General features: G+C 39.7%; 2 protein-coding genes across 6 annotated transcripts; one reads left to right on the top strand and one right to left on the bottom strand.

Moving 5' to 3' along the window:
- Positions 1 to 2681: 2681 nt before the first annotated feature.
- Positions 2682 to 12127, top strand: LOC135586027 (exportin-T-like). Of its 5 annotated transcripts, none has more exons than XM_065112332.1 (15): positions 2683 to 4567; positions 4661 to 4756; positions 4854 to 4943; positions 5080 to 5184; positions 5726 to 5785; positions 5985 to 6047; positions 6124 to 6219; positions 8071 to 8235; positions 8563 to 8736; positions 8985 to 9050; positions 9157 to 9255; positions 10296 to 10442; positions 10801 to 10889; positions 11059 to 11109; positions 11850 to 12127. In XM_065112332.1, the coding sequence occupies exons 1-15, from the start codon at positions 2888 to 2890 to the stop codon at positions 11914 to 11916; spliced, it is 3048 nt and encodes a 1015-aa protein (XP_064968404.1). In that variant the 5' UTR covers positions 2683 to 2887; the 3' UTR covers positions 11917 to 12127. The 5 variants fall into 5 exon arrangements, with proteins under 5 accessions (XP_064968406.1, XP_064968404.1, XP_064968405.1 ...); XM_065112333.1 differs by having other exon boundaries at positions 10804 to 10889; XM_065112335.1 differs by having other exon boundaries at positions 2684 to 4567; positions 10801 to 10963.
- Positions 12128 to 12794: 667 nt separating this feature from the next.
- LOC135614703 (cation/calcium exchanger 4-like) lies at positions 12795 to 15403 on the bottom strand. Its single transcript, XM_065112338.1, has one exon. The coding sequence runs from the start codon at positions 15073 to 15075 to the stop codon at positions 13135 to 13137; it is 1941 nt and encodes a 646-aa protein (XP_064968410.1). The 5' UTR covers positions 15076 to 15403; the 3' UTR covers positions 12795 to 13134.
- Between the last annotated feature and the right edge of the window lie 471 nt (positions 15404 to 15874).

Genomic DNA, 15874 nt, shown 5'->3' on the forward strand with positions numbered 1-15874 from the left:
TAGTGTTTATGTTTAAAGATGAATCAGCCTTATTATTGTGATCTCATCATAATTCGATTCTCATTGCATAGATTCATAGACATCACAATATATGCAACATGTAAAATAAAGTAATAAAATACTAATAAATAATAATAAGAAAAAAGAGTACATGTCATGTCACACGTGTTATCACTCACATGATTAGCTTGCAAAGCATCTATGACTAACAGAAGATACTAGGCAAAATAGGCCTGAGATGTACGAGTCAGGAAACTTGACCTACGCTAGATGTTCGCTATGATGGAGACACTAGGGAAAATGGGCCCGAGATGTCTAAGTCAAGAAACTCGACCCACGCCAGATGTCCGCTACAACGGAGTGTCGAGCAAAATGTGCCTGAGATATGTGAGTCAAAAACCTCGACCCATGCCAAATGTCTGCTATGGCGGAGACGTCGAGCAAAATGTGCTTGAACCTTATGAGTCGAGAAACTCGACCCACGCCCAATGTTGGGAAACCCGATGCACCCAAGAAGGAAAACTCAACTAAGAAAAATGAGACCTCAATTGATAGAAAGGCTAAACGACATATCTCAAACCCCTTTGTAAGGGTCCTAAAGCACACTTTCAAGTGGGATAAATGATATAAAATATTCTAATAATAGTCATAACCGGCCAACTAGCTGTCACTGAAGAGTTGATGTGGAAGACATAAGTCCCAGGCCATTTCCTCCACGATTGACAATGGGGCAGCAACCTATTGATCAACATGGATCGCAACTCACAGGTGGCGATACAGGTTGACCGTCGGGGGTAGTGGTTCCTAGGTGACTAAGCTGAAATGTGCCCTCCCTTGGTTGGCCCCTACGGGCAACAACTCATAGGGAGCCTTTTGACTCAACTTTGTCAGCTGTCAGGGTTGATAGACAGTGCTCCTCTGTCATCTTCTACTAGCGATGCGTTGTTGGGGGTTGTACGGACTAGTCGCCCCACATAAAATGAGTCACAAAAGGACGTACGGATCTATCACCCGTCGACCATAATCCCCTCCCCCACTTCTCAAGTATAAAAAATGGTCCCTAATGCTTGAACAAGGATTAGAGGCTAGACCAAAACCCTCACTATTTTCACTCCATAAAAAACTAACTCAATCATTGGAGGGATCAGGCCGAGAAATATCCTTCAATTTTGACCTTTAGTGCAAGACCCTCAAGGAGACCAAAGTCCCCCCGAACCCTTGGAACAACCTCGAACACTTAGAGGCCACTTTGAGACCACTCATGTTAGCTTATATACGATGCTAATCTCATCACTCGACTACCACGAGGACCCACCAGGATGACCTTATTTTTTTTAAGACAAAACTTAGTCATATCAATTTCTGATCTATGATTAAAGGTGATAAGAAGCTATACTATAGAAGTACAATGGAAATTGGATGATGATGACAATGGTGAAACTATGGTGGAAGGGGCTGTTGGTGTCCTTTGGTTCCCTGGTCGAAGCCTAAGAGAAGAAGCTAGAATGAACTCCACGAATTAAGAGCTCCAATGAACGACCAACCCATGCCCTTATTGTGCGGATCCACTGCATTATAGCCATCCGATTGGTGATTCAGTTGCATGAAAATGAAGCCATAATAAATGTAGCCGAAGATGCGGCTTGATATATATATAATCTGATTTGGACCATGTGACTTCAATTCAAGAGTTTTCTACTTGACTCGATCCGAGTTGGATGGTTCGATTAAAAATGATGTTACGTCGGATTCAGATTCGATTCATCTGGAATCAACACCCGGGTTAATTTGAGTTTATCTTTTTTTTTTGTGAAGTCTTATCATCAAATTCAACAACATTAACAAAAGATTTATACAAGATATTTATCAAAAACAATACGTGTTTTTAGTTCCAAAAGTATCCGATAAGACATATTCTAGATTATTATAAGTTAAATTTTAAATAATTAAATAATTATATTTTTTTACTTAAAGAAAATGGTCGATCTCGACATTTGGAGAAATATATATATGTTAAATCAAAATTTGTAATAGTAAATATATATATTTAAAGGAAATATTTTGTAAAATGGCTGCCTTTATTAACCATCCATTTACTCATTGGCCCCCATGGACTGTCATCATGACACATCAAACCCACACGAACCACTATACGACCGCTTTAGTGGGAACTGTCCTCGTCAGCTCTCCATCCTCATCGAGTATTTTATCATCCTATATTTTAATGCAAACTATTTTATATTATTTTTATCAGAAACTTGTGAATTTTAAATATTTTTTATTCTATTTGAATACCAAAACAACGAAGAAATACCCATAACTATCTATAGGTATTAGGAATTGTATAATCTGTTTGATTTCAGAGTTCATTTGGGTTCCAATGCACCAATCATGTCAACCAATTTGGTCATTCCGCCCCTAATTTCAATTCCAACACTAATTCATTGTCAATTTTGACGCTGATCATGAAAACAGAACCCACCAATCCTATTATCCCACCTCCGTCGTTTCGTACGTTGATGCCCACTAACCCACCCCTTTGAAGCGTAATCCGACTCATAATCGAATTCCCTCATCCAGAAACCAATCTGTATAGTCTATTCCGATTCTTTGCATAATCCCTCCTTTTGCCACCTAATTATATATATATATATATATATATATTATAGATATATGCATATATATCGATAAAACCCTCGTCGTCTGGCTTCTCTGCCACCACCACCCTTCTCTGTCTGTAGTATCCCTCCGCAAAACCCACCCAGCAAATAAAGAAGGAATCCGGAAGAAAACATCGAACCGATGAAACGCTAGGGTTTGTGAGGTGTTTCGCCGCTAGGGATTGCGAGGGTTCTGATCCTGTTGTTGTTGAGCGGGAGGGGCAGCCATGGACGACCTCGAGAAGGCGATCCTCCTCGTGTACGAACCCGGCGCCGCCGACCTGGCTCTCCGCGCCCAGGCCATGGCCTTCTGCGACCGTGCTAAGGCCGACCCCTCTGCCCTCCTCCGCCTCTGCCTCGATCGGCTCAACCGCTCCCCCCTCGTCCCCGTCCACTTCTGGTGCCTCCAGGCCCTCCACGACGCCATCCTTCTCTGCTACCCCTCCATCCCCCCCGCCGACCTCCACCTCCTCCGGTCCGCCCTCCTCTCCCTCGCGTCCGACCGTCCCCTCCCCCCCGCCTACCCTCCTTTCCTCAGGAACAAGCTCGCCCAGGCCCTCGCCGCCCTCATCCGCCACGAGTACCCCTCCGTGTGGCCCGACCCCTTCCTCCGCACCCTCCCCTGCGTCCCCTCCGCCGACCCCGCCTCCGTCGACATGTTCGCCCGTCTCCTCGTCGCCCTCGACGATGACCTCCTCAGCCACGACTATCCCCGGTCCCCTGAGGAGTCCGCCGATGCTACCCGTGTCAAAGACGCCATGCGCCTGCAGTGCGTCCCCCAGATCGCCCGTCATTGGTTCGATGCGGCGTCATTCTACCGGTCCTCCAACCCTTCCCTCGCCACCGCAGCCCTTGACACCATGCGGCGCTATGTCACTTGGATCGACATCGCTCTCATCGCCAACGAAGCATTCGTCCCCCTTCTTTTCGATCTTATTCTGGCTCCCAGCTCGACCGAACAACTGAGAGCTGCTGCTGGTGGCTGTGTTCTTGCCATCGCCCAGAAGAGGATGGATCCTCGCCAGAAGGTTGCACTTCTCCGCACTCTACCAATAAACCGGGTGTTTAGCGACCCAGAATTGGTTCTAAAGGTTCCAGATCTGGTCACCGGATATGCTGCTGAGGCCCTAGAATGCTATAAGAAGCTGGGTTCGGCAGAGATAGATGGTTCCTCGCCTCTGGAACTTCTTGAGGAGGTCCTGCCTTCGGTGTTCTATGTGATGCAGGAAAGCGAGGAAGTTGAATTAGGTAATGTGGTCGATTTTCTGTCAGATTATGTTACCACCATGAAGTCACCCTCCCAGAAACAAGCAATGTATCTTGGTCGGATACTACAAGTTATCAGAGAGCAGATATGCTACGATCCTGCTTACAGGAGCAATCTTGATATCCCAGATAAAATAGGTAGAGAGGAGGAGGACCAGATGGCCGAACACCGGAAGGGGCTGCTTATGCTATTCTGTAGTGTTTGCCGGGTTGCACCCGATGTCACACAACTTTTTATCCAAACTCTATTAATCAGCGCCCTTTCCTCTTCAGAAGCAAGCGTGGAGGAAGCAGAAGCCACTCTTACGTTGTTCTACAGGTTAGGTGAGACTGTAAATGAAGAAGCTGCGAGGACTGGTAGTGGGTCGTTGCATGAGTTGGTCGATATGCTCCTTTCGTCACGATTCCCTTGCCATTCTCATCGAATGGTGGCACTCATCTACCTGGAGACTGTCACGAGGTTTATGAAGTTTGTACAGGATAATCCTCAGTATGTACCTCATGTGCTGTCTGTCTTCTTGGATGAGAGAGGCATACACCATCCAAATCTCAACGTGAGCAGACGGGCTAGTTATCTTTTCATGAGAGCTGTCAAGTTACTGAAAGCTAAGTTTGTGCCTTACTTGGATATGATTTTGCAAGTATGTAACCTTTCCCCTTCGTTTATGGTTTATTATGTTGTCTTTTTTTCTGTTCTTAAATAGGTTACTCATATCTGGTTTATTGAATCACAGGGACTACAGGATATTGTAGCTCAATTCACTAGCTCAGATTGGAGTTCTAAGGATCTCAAGTGCCCTGGTTCTGAAGATGGCAGTCAAACATTTGAGGTGTCACTTCTTGAAACTGAAAAATGTGTTCTCTGCAATTTCATTGAGCGAAGATAATGTTCTTATCATTCCTTCTATTTGTTTCTGGGGATGTCAGGCAATAGGATTATTGATTGGCATGGAAGATGTACCCTTGGAAAAGCAATCTGAGTACTTGGCAGCATTTCTCAACCCTCTTTGTGAAAAGGTTAATGTGGAATTGGAGATTTCTTGTTGTTTCCCATCTATCCTTCTGTTTGTTCACCGGTCCTCGTAATTGCTTCAGCATCAAATGTAGTGAATGACCAATAAGTTGACTTATTACTTGTGGTTGTCTAATACAGCTGAGTGGGCTGCTTTTGGATGCCAAAGCACAGGGGTTAGAGGAATCTTCAGCAAAAGTCTTGACCATCCAGCAAGTTATCATGGCTTTACATGCTTTAAGCAAGGTGTAACTTTTGATTTACGAACATGTTTTCTCTCTGTCCATTTAAAAGGAGTCCTCGTATTTGGTGTTTCTAAAAATGAGAAGCATGTGCATTCTGTTTTTATTTTAGTTATTTGTTATTGGAACTTATGTGTTCATATGTGAATAAAAAGGACACATCTCTTTATCAGATAACGGGATAGGAATTATCATATTGTCCTAGTTCTGTTAGGATACATCGGATAACAAGACAGTCACATGGTCCATTAAAAGTAGAGGATACTGTTTTTGAAAAATTCAGAAATGGAAGTACTATTTGGAAAAAGGCAGAAATAAAATGATCCAGGTTCTTGAAAACTGATTGTGCCGAATGGTTCCTGAAAACTGTTTCGTCTTTTGAGAAGAACAATTAGCTATTTTGTTGTCCTTGGTTAATTTTACTCTCTGAATTCAAGCTTTGATTGCATGCTAACCTTGTTTTTTTTTTAATATTTATTTGGTCTTGGAACATCTATATGTTGTGGAAATAGACCCTCATTGCTGTAAATCTTGTTTATGGACAGGGATTCAATGAACGACTTGTTAAAAATAGCCGTCCAGCCATTGGAATTATGTTTAAGCAGGCTAGTTGAGCTATCCTTCAAATTGATGCATGTACAAGACATTATTTGATTTTGCATGGCTTTTCTGAAGTGCATTTAGATAATACAAGAAAGTTTTCATGGGTTGACATGCTTTTGTGTGGTTCAAGGCAGATTAACAGTATATATTTTTAATGATATTTTGGGTACACTTCTAAGAGTTTCCTCCTTTATGTTGCAGACGTTAGATGTTGTCTTAGAAATTCTTATCTCATTTCCAAATATCAAGATGTTGCGAAATAAGGTGACAAATTAAATATACTTTTCTGACATACCTTTTTTTATCTGACATCAATGACTAAAGAAATACATGGATGCAGATTACATCATTCGTTCATCGCATGGTTGATATTTTGGGAGCATCTATCTTTCCATACCTTCCTGTGGCTCTAAAGCAACTGCTTGTGGAAAGTGAGGTATCTTTTTTCTCATGCTTTTGCTTGCTTTTTTTTTTGTTTTCCAATATTTTTAGGTTGGGTAATGTACATATGGAAACTTGTTTTATTCCACTGAACTTGTCCAATTATTATTTTCTGATTATTCTGTGTACTCTTTTTCTTGTTTTTAAGGTTATGGAAATGATGTCATATTAGTTAGGCCGATATCATTATAACTGAGTTATGAATGTTGTATTTTTCACATTGGTCTACTTGAGTCACTAAATATTGTATTGAGTTTCATGCCTGAAAATTTGTGGTGTCTTTACTTTTTCTTATGTTTTAGGCTGACTCATCCTAACAGCAAAGGCTTAGATGATTATGATAAGTAATAGCAGATAAATCTAACTAATAGGCTTACTGATCTTTTTTGTCTTCTTCATAGAGTTGAAATTACCAATGTGATGACAACTACAAGGTCATGGATATTGAATGGTTGTGTTGAAGGCACCTTTAATAGAGAGAACTCTAAGCAATAAGATTTGATCACTGATCAAGGCTCTTTTAAGATGATTTAAGGTTTATCAAGGTACTAGTTGCTATGTATGACAATGAGTTATTCGGTTCATTGGAGGCATGCATAATGTAAAGGTATATATGTAATTTTGAAAATAAGAACTGAATGCAATTTGAAAAATAAAAATGAAGATAATGATAAGTTAACATTTTCAGAACTTTCAAGGAAATAAAATTAAAGAGAGCTCGTATCTTCATGTGTTTTTGATGTTTCTGTAGCACAGAGTAAATATTCAGAGAATTATTAAGGTTCATTAGCAATTAGTATAATCATTGAAGGTGTCTTAAGTTCCAGTGACTCTGTATGCTTACTAGCTCGATGTGAATATCAAATACCCACTACATAGACGGTTTTTTTTTTGTTAATTATGGTTATTACTTATTAGTGAAACTACTTGAGAAGCTAGATCTCCTGCATTCTTCAATTCCTTGGCAGAAAATGTAGTGTATCATGAAGCATGAATTCAGATAGAGGACACTGGTACATCATGAAACAGATAAGCTGAAAAGTTAAATCTTGAAGATACTGTCTGTCATTGATGCTGCAATGAACAAATAATTTCATCATATACATCGTCATGTACTTAGAAGCTTGTCTTTCACTTTTATTGTGGAGTGCATTCTTACTTATCGTGATCAATAATAACAGTTGCTTAATTAATATTTCTAATTATAATGAAAACAATAATTTTCACTAACATGTTACTTAAAGAAAGCAGAGAAAACAGCAAGAACTTTCGATAAAATGAACATCATTTTTTTATTTCATTAATTATGAGAAAAATGCTTAATACAAATAATTGGAAGTGTCTGTTTAAGGAAATGACTTGGGTAACATTGATAGTGCTAGTTGTTACAAGATTTTAAGCTCCTAAAATTTTATTTTTATTTCTTAATTTATTCATTTAAAAGGTGTTTTGTAATATCTCGATTAGTCTCACATCGGAAGTAGGCTAAGATTAAGATTAACTTATAAGAGTTTGATGGTGTACTATGCCTCACATGCATCATCATGCTAGAGTTTGATCTATGTTATGAGCTATGTTGGGCTTTGACAAGGACGTCAAGCTCTTAATAGTGTACTACTATTAACTTTAACTTAAGTATTTTGAGCAAATGGCTCAGATTCAATGAAGTTAACGAGTCAGTTATCCCATCAAGCTCGGATCGTGACATGTTTTGCTTTTTTCCCCACATTTTCTGAGGTTCTAGTGTTAAATCTTAGTTTCTTTACGTAAGAACCATCCTGTCATAAGTTATTATTTCTTTCAATAAAATTTATTTTATATTGACTCTTAACTGTTGTTTTTGCAGCCAAAAGACATGGTGGATTTTCTTGTATTAGTCAATCAACTAATCTACAAATTCGGTACTTCTATAGAGGCCATACTGGTGGAGATATTTCCTGCTATTGCTAGCAGACTAATTGTTATACTTCCGAAGGATGCATTTCCTTCAGGCCCTGGATGCAATACTGAGGTTTGAAATGGAACTGGCTCATGTGAATTTGATATATAGATAATTTTAAATAGCTGGATATGGTGAATTCTGCATGGATTAGTGTTGTTAGGTGTACATCTCTGGTATTTCTCTTTAATAGCTTCTTTCCTAATTTCGTGTGTTATTCTTTTGCTAAAACGTGAAACATGCAATTTCTTGTGTATGATCAATTGAATCTCATCTCACTGCTAATATCTTGTGACTTGAACCACTAATAATTTAACATTTCCCGCTGCCATGAAACTTCATTAGCATCACTTAGTCCATGATTATGTACCTAATTCCATGTTTACTTGGCTCCTGCAGGAAGTGCGTGAACTTCAAGAACTGCAAAAAACATTATATACCTTTGTCCATGTGATGGCAAACCATGATCTTTCGTCGGTTTTCATTGCTCCAGATTGTATGGGATATTTGGATGCAATGATGCAGTTGCTTTTACTAACTGCTTGCAGTCACAAAGATATACTTCTTAGGAAGGTAAGGGAGAGAGTTTTCGGTATAGACTTGGTTAATATATTTACAAACATCCATGTTGATGTAACAAGGCTATATTGAATTTAAAACTAGTAGGCTTGCAAATCCTCTTGTTAATGTGTAAAATACTCGGGTATCAATTAAACATCACTCGAGATGAAGTTCTTTCCATCCTATTTACTTCTGGCTTTTAAAATGTAATAGCAGTGTTATAATAACTATACACATCTACCTCGTGATTACTATGGCAGCTATGTGTCCAAATCTTCGTGAAGCTCATAAGAGACTGGTGCACTAATTGCAATGGTGATGATAAGGTACTCCTTTTCCATTAATACTCTTAACCATGTCTCAGAAAGATAGGACAATCTTTTCATTTTATCAAGTTTGTGATCTTGTAGTAATTTTTGGTTGAAAAAACAGGTTCCTGGATTTCGCAGCTTTGTAATCGAGAAGTTTGCAACAAATTGCTGCTTGTACAGTGTTCTTGACAAGTCATTTGAGTTCCGTGATGCAAACACTGTGTGTACTCTAACTACATTTTGATTTTTGCCTTTTTTATGTTTAACAAATGCAAGAAGTATTCATTTTTGACATTTCTAGTGTATCTTAGTTGAAATGCAAGATTGGTACATTTTCCTCAGAAAAATCAGTTAATAATCTTGTAATTAGACATGCAGTATACCACATGCACTCTACCAGTACTTTTAGAATGCAATTATTTCTGATGGCATACAGCTTCGGCTTATAAACTTGTCTATGCTTTTTAGTCTATCAGCCAGTGTTTGGTATGTAAATTTAATAAGTTATTCATATTATTATTAGAATTTCTATAATATGATTAAAATCATTTGGTAGATGAAAAAAATGCAACCAGCATGATGAAAAATAATTTGTTGGTTTAATCCATCCATGCATCATACCTGCTGAGTGCCACATAACATCAATGTCTTGGTGCAAATTTGTATAAATTCTGGAGTATGAGATGACAAATAATGTTTTTGGCATAAATTGTGCAAGTGTACTAGCTGAATTGAATGCAATAAGAATATGATTTTTTTGTGTATGAAAAAAGAATCTCAAAGTTGTCTCTATACACTTACATTTGTGAGACTTTGGTACTGATTCAGCAAGGAGGCCTATTAGTGATGATATTTATTTACATGTCGATAACAAAGTGCTGTAGAAGAGTTCTAATTGAAGCCATGGATTAACGTTTTGTGATGTCATGCCAATTAGCATGCTCCTGTGCTGGTTGGCCCAAGCAAAAAAATAAATAAATAAATAAAAAGGATTAGTCGTGTGTTGGCATTGCTGGCACAGCATATCAAACCATGTGCTGGTACCTCTTGGGCGTGGTATATTTTGATCTGTGTTGACCAACTTGGAAATCCTTGTCTGTTATGTATCTATGTTTTGTTTTTTTCCCCTTTAAATTGTGAAGTATTTTCAGTACGTAGAAGATGATTTCTAGCATGTAATTGCCATCTCCTGTTCTGGTCTCTATTGTTCTTATGGTTACTGCACCTAGACTGCTTACCAATATGTTCTTCCTTCAACAGTTAGTCCTCTTTGGAGAAATTGTGCTAGCTCAAAAGGTTATGTATGAGAAGTTGGGTAATGACTTCATTATCCATTTTGTGTCTCAAGGGCTCCAAGCAGCACATTGCCCACACGAAATAGCAGAACAATACTATCAAAAGTTGCAGGTACGATATCAACTACTTTAATTGCTTATTTGACTGAAGTAAAGACAGATTATATGTTGAGGTCTCTAAAGTTTACATCTACCAGCCAAATTGAATATTTCTGTGGTCTAGTTGTAGGAGAATAATGTAAATTTTTTGAACGAAATTTGATCTTCAGATGCCTAATATTTTGACACTGTAGATTTTTCTAGAATTGGATCAGAAAAAGATATACATGTTTTGTCCCTAATTGTGTATTCATCTTACTGGCTTCATAGTTCATTCTGCTCTTTGGCATTATAAGCATTTTAACCGTTTGGAACTTTAGTTGTTGCTACTTCCACATATTACTTCCTTTGAGCTCTCAAATGTTCTCCAGCAGGCCAACGATGCAAAGGCCCTGAGATCCTTCTACCAATTGCTTATTGAGAACTTGAGACAGCAGCAAAATGGCAGTCTTGTTTTTAGGTAGAATTCCAATACGTTGTGGCATCTTGACATTTCCATAATTTTCTCCATTTGGACTTGCTGGTCAAGTGCAGGTACTAGTGAGATAGTTCTCTTAGGAATTGGCATCTTAATTTTGTTTCTTCTATTATTCATGTTTTTTCATTGCTTTTGTTACTAATTGTTGCAGGGAAGTTCTGCCGATGTATATAATCATTGAGACAAGTTTGAAAATGAGAAGGTACTCTTCGGCATCAATATTATTACCTATAACCATGATCTATGCTTAACAACCTTCTTTGCCCATAGTAATTCATTCTAGTGTTGAACCTGTAATGTGATTGCATCAGTTTGAGACATACTTGATTCATGTCATTTTTTTCGGTTACGTTTGATGCCTACATGGTTGATAACTGCAAATATGTTTCTGCAATAATCATACTCTCAAAATGTTTAAGAAACTGTAGACACCAGAAACCCAAAGATGTCCAAGCGTCTATATGGTACACAGGATCTGTGACCCAATATAACACCAAAGATGATGAGACATACATACCATGAATTTTTAGATTGCAGAGGGGATAAACAAACTGTAGACACCCAAAACCCAAACAAGCCCAAGCATATGTAATACACAGGAATCGCGGCCCAAGGTGGAAGGCTTTAGGGTTACCCCAAAATGAGGTAGTTTTGGGTTCCTACTACTGCCTGATTGTTGAATTTTAATTTTTATTTGAATGTAAAATAAATTTTGCTTTGATGACCAATCTGATCATGTTTTCCTTTCCATACCATTCTCCAGTAAGGTTTTCTGAAAGAGACTTGTTGCTATTATCCGAGATTAACATCATATTTTGCAGCTGGCTTATTTTTGCTGTACCTTAACGCCTTCTATGATAAAGCATTAGATGCTCTTTTGTGAACATTCTGTTAGATTGTCGAATTGGGTCTCTCATCCTTTTTCATTTCTTCCATGGGCAGATGTATATTGTGGCAACAGCATTCGTCGAAAAAGGAAAGGGAAAAGGGGAGTGCTTGGTTCTATTAACTTAAAATTTTGAGATGAGCAATAAACCATGTTTTAAATTGTATTTTTCGAACATGTAATCCAAATGTCTTTTTTTGTTTTTGTTTTTTCGCATTCGGATTTGAAGATAAAATAAAATGTATTATGCTTAAAGACACATTGTTTCTCCTCCTATCTACCTTAGGGAAAGCCAAGCATGCATAGTCCCAAAGGAGCTGCTGATTCTTTTGTATGACTCACTTTTTGTCATCCCATTATATCTGATTACCATATCCAGATTTTAAACCTCGATCATATATATTCATAAACGAAAAAGAAAATGACTGTAGAAAACCCAATCAACCTAAAAGTTGTTAATGAACAAATCAAGTGCAGTAAGAACAGTCTTAAAAAAATCAATACACGAGTTGCATTGCATTATTTATTTACCTCACTCACCATTCAAGTTGGTTGCATGAAACAACAGTGCCGAAACCAAATCCTTGTATGACCGACCTGCTGCAAATCCCATCATGATCAAACCACCACCACCAAACCTCCTACCCATAACAAGAACAGCATCCGACTTTACATGGCCTGTCCTAAGGAGGATAAACTAGTGGTTCTCGATGAATATTTTTTCCAGGCTGAAATCACGCACGATAAACAGATGGTTCAAGATGAAGATGATCAAACTATCAAGAGAAAACAACTGGCAGTATCTTAGATGAAATTACAAAATGGCGGTACAGCAGCAAATTTCATAGAAAACATAATATCTCATGGCACAACTTTTCGGAAGTATCCAATGTAGTATTGAAGGTTGATTTCGATAAAGAGGAATTCCTGCATCAAAGATTCACAACAAATCATTAACAAACAAAAAACAAAGGCCTCCACAGATATCTTGCACTGCAAAATAAAGAAGCCATATTCATCCATTGATTCCTATACTTTTTCCTTTTTTTTTTTGCCCGAGACAACAAGTACACGAGAAAGAAATATACTCTCCACAAAAAAATGCTTCGCAAAGTGTGCTTGCCTTGGACACATAATTAAGTGCACCGACATAGAAAATCCGGATGTTACAGGTGCAAACTTGGGTTTCTAGGCATACACTTGGACGTCACAAATACACTCTTTCTTCATATGATCGGGACTACCCAAGTTCTCGGCACGGAGAACCGGCAGAAAAGACGAGTGCATCAGTATGCCAATCGCGGATGAGCTCTCCAGTTCTCTTGAGAGCCAGAGAGGAGGTCATCGTAAACCAGCCAACGGTAAGAGACCAACTACATTACTCACCCTGACAATGAGAAATACAAGGTAAAGTGTTATGAGGCCAAAGCCCAACATCTTGTTAGGCCGCATGTCGTTCCACGGTAAGATGATGAGAGCCCAAAGAAGTCCAGATACAAGAAAAACCATGGTATACACCAAGGTGTTGTCTTGTGGTAGAGCATAGGAGTTTGGCTTAGTCGACCAAGATCCGAGCAGCATTGACATCCCCAGACCAGCAAGTGTGTTGAACATAGGTCCTGCATAGCATCCTGACATGGCAATCTGCACACCATCTTCCCCATTGACAGCCAAGGCAAGGTTCGACATCAGATCTCCCATCGAATTACCCCAAGCTAGTACTGTCAATCCCAGAATCGAAGGATTTATCCCCAAAATCACACCCAGGGTCACCAAAAGAGCAACCAACTCATTGGCGACGATGTAAAACCACACGATGCTCATGACAAACCCTCCTAAAACCCATGGAAACAAGCACCTTTGTGGTGGACGATCGCGGCTGGTGTATACGAAAGCAAGAACTGAAAATCCAGCACCAACGATGCCACCTACGACATAAGCAGCAGCAATACTAAATTTAGAAGTCTCCTGGGTGTTAAACACAAATGCCACAAGAATGGGTGCTAAGAAGGCACTTGTGACTGCATATGGCTTCGACCACCTTTCTTCCTCGACAATAGGAATCGTCAACCTTCTTGGCATAGCGAGGGGCATCTCCATCAACAGAAATAACTTGGAACATGAGAAACCCGATGTCCCTGCCTCTTGCTCATTCCAACCCCATAAAGGCTGGGAGCTGTCAAATGAATTTACTCCGCTCCCCTGATCTGAATAAATAGCCACATGCGAAGCCCACATCCACTGAGGCAGTGAATTTTGCAGCTGTGGCACCTCGTTGTCATGATCATCTTCAAGAAGAAGGCTATGGATGGATCCATCCTTTTCGCTGCCATGAGAAAAGATGCTTCCTCTAACTGGGAGCAGTGGAGTCACCATGTCTAACTTCAATCTCCGAGCATGCTTCCTCAGCATCTCATTGGCTGCCACGGCAAAGGCATAAACTGCATAAATCAAGACGAACAAGACTGCTCCCCAGAGTGTCACTCTTCCGACAATCAAGATCAAGGACAATGACCCCAACGTCAACAAAAAGAAGCTGATATCCCTGATGAAGCTTTTCTTATCGATCTGAACATTCTTCTCCGCTACAAATAGCGATACAGTTCCGACAACTATGCAAGTGACGAAGACAGCTCCACCCAGCACGCTGTTAATGCCAACCTCACCAGCACCTGTGCCAATGAAAGCTGCAACGCTAGCAAACACATCGGGAGCGCCATTGCCAAGTGGAAGCAGGGTGACCCCCGCAACAGTTGGCGGAAGCTTCAGTAAGCCAGAGAGCTTCTCTAAGCTACAGCAGAAGTAATCCGCTGCAGTGTTTCCCAACATGTAGAACAGAGCCGCCAGCCATATTCCCAGCACAGCATAACCCAAAACATGAAATTTCTCACAATCACAGTAGAAGAAGGAAATATAATCGATGAGTCCACCGGAAGTGCACTGACGATGGGCCTTCAGGAAATCACACTGGGTAAGAAACCCCTCGCGCTGGTGTATGCCGATACACGCCACGGTGGGATCCGCCAGGGTTTCAAACGACTCATTCTTCTGATCGACTGGGACGGACCCGTTTGTCGAATTAATGGAAGAGAGCTCGGCCATCCTCCGTTGAGGATAAAGGTTGGATTTTGACGTATGGTCGAAGGAAAAACTAGATCTTTCACGAATGAAAGGGTTCCCGAAGACATCCTCTCTGCTCAGGAAGAAGAAGAACAATACCAGAGCGCATAAAGCATTAAAAATCGCACGAAATCCAGGACGCCGCCTCCGGATCCCTTCCATGGCGGTGAACGACGCAGACACCTCCTGACCCCCTTCACCGGAGATGTAGGGTTGGGAACTACGGCGAAATCAAACCGAAAGTGGCCCGGTGGATGGCAGTCTTAGCGGGCTCGGAGAGGTCGTCGGAGGCAAAATCGAGGGCTTCAAAGCAGCAAAAGAATATATTCGTGATGGAATCGGGGGTTTCAGAAGCGTATCTTCGGGGATTGTCGACCAGAGGAATCTTCCGATTCCTCCGTCGCGAAGCCTTCCCCAAAGGGTCCAAGATGATAGCTACAGGTCTCGATTGAAGCTACGATCACCGGCCGGTCGTGTCTCGAGTCATACAAATCGGCGGTGTCAGTTTGCGGTCCCTTAAATCGTGTCTCAAGTCTTTAATACACTAACATGTTTCATTAGAGTTCAAATCAAATCAAACATATCATAATTTTCCAATAAGACTTACCATATTTATATGATCAAATTTCTATATATATAATCTAACCAAACCAATCGTCCAAATAATTATTTAATTAAGGTGATTAATTATGTCTGTTGATTTAATCATATTAAGGGTATTCCTTTTTTAGGAATAAGGCTAAGATAGTAATTAACGAAATAAAAAATCATATGTTTGATATATAACTAAATCCTACCTAATTAATAAATCAAAATTTTCTAAGTAATCAGTATTTTTGTTTTCCTAATTAATAGATAATTATTTCAGATTTACCAAAATAATACCTACAAGCTTTTAGTATATATGAATGTATATCAATAACTCAATGAGTTTTTGCTAGATAAATTCAGGCATCAATCA

Source organism: Musa acuminata, chromosome BXJ2-6 (assembly GCF_036884655.1).
Source record: "Musa acuminata AAA Group cultivar baxijiao chromosome BXJ2-6, Cavendish_Baxijiao_AAA, whole genome shotgun sequence".
Classification (NCBI taxonomy): Eukaryota; Viridiplantae; Streptophyta; class Magnoliopsida; order Zingiberales; family Musaceae; genus Musa; species Musa acuminata.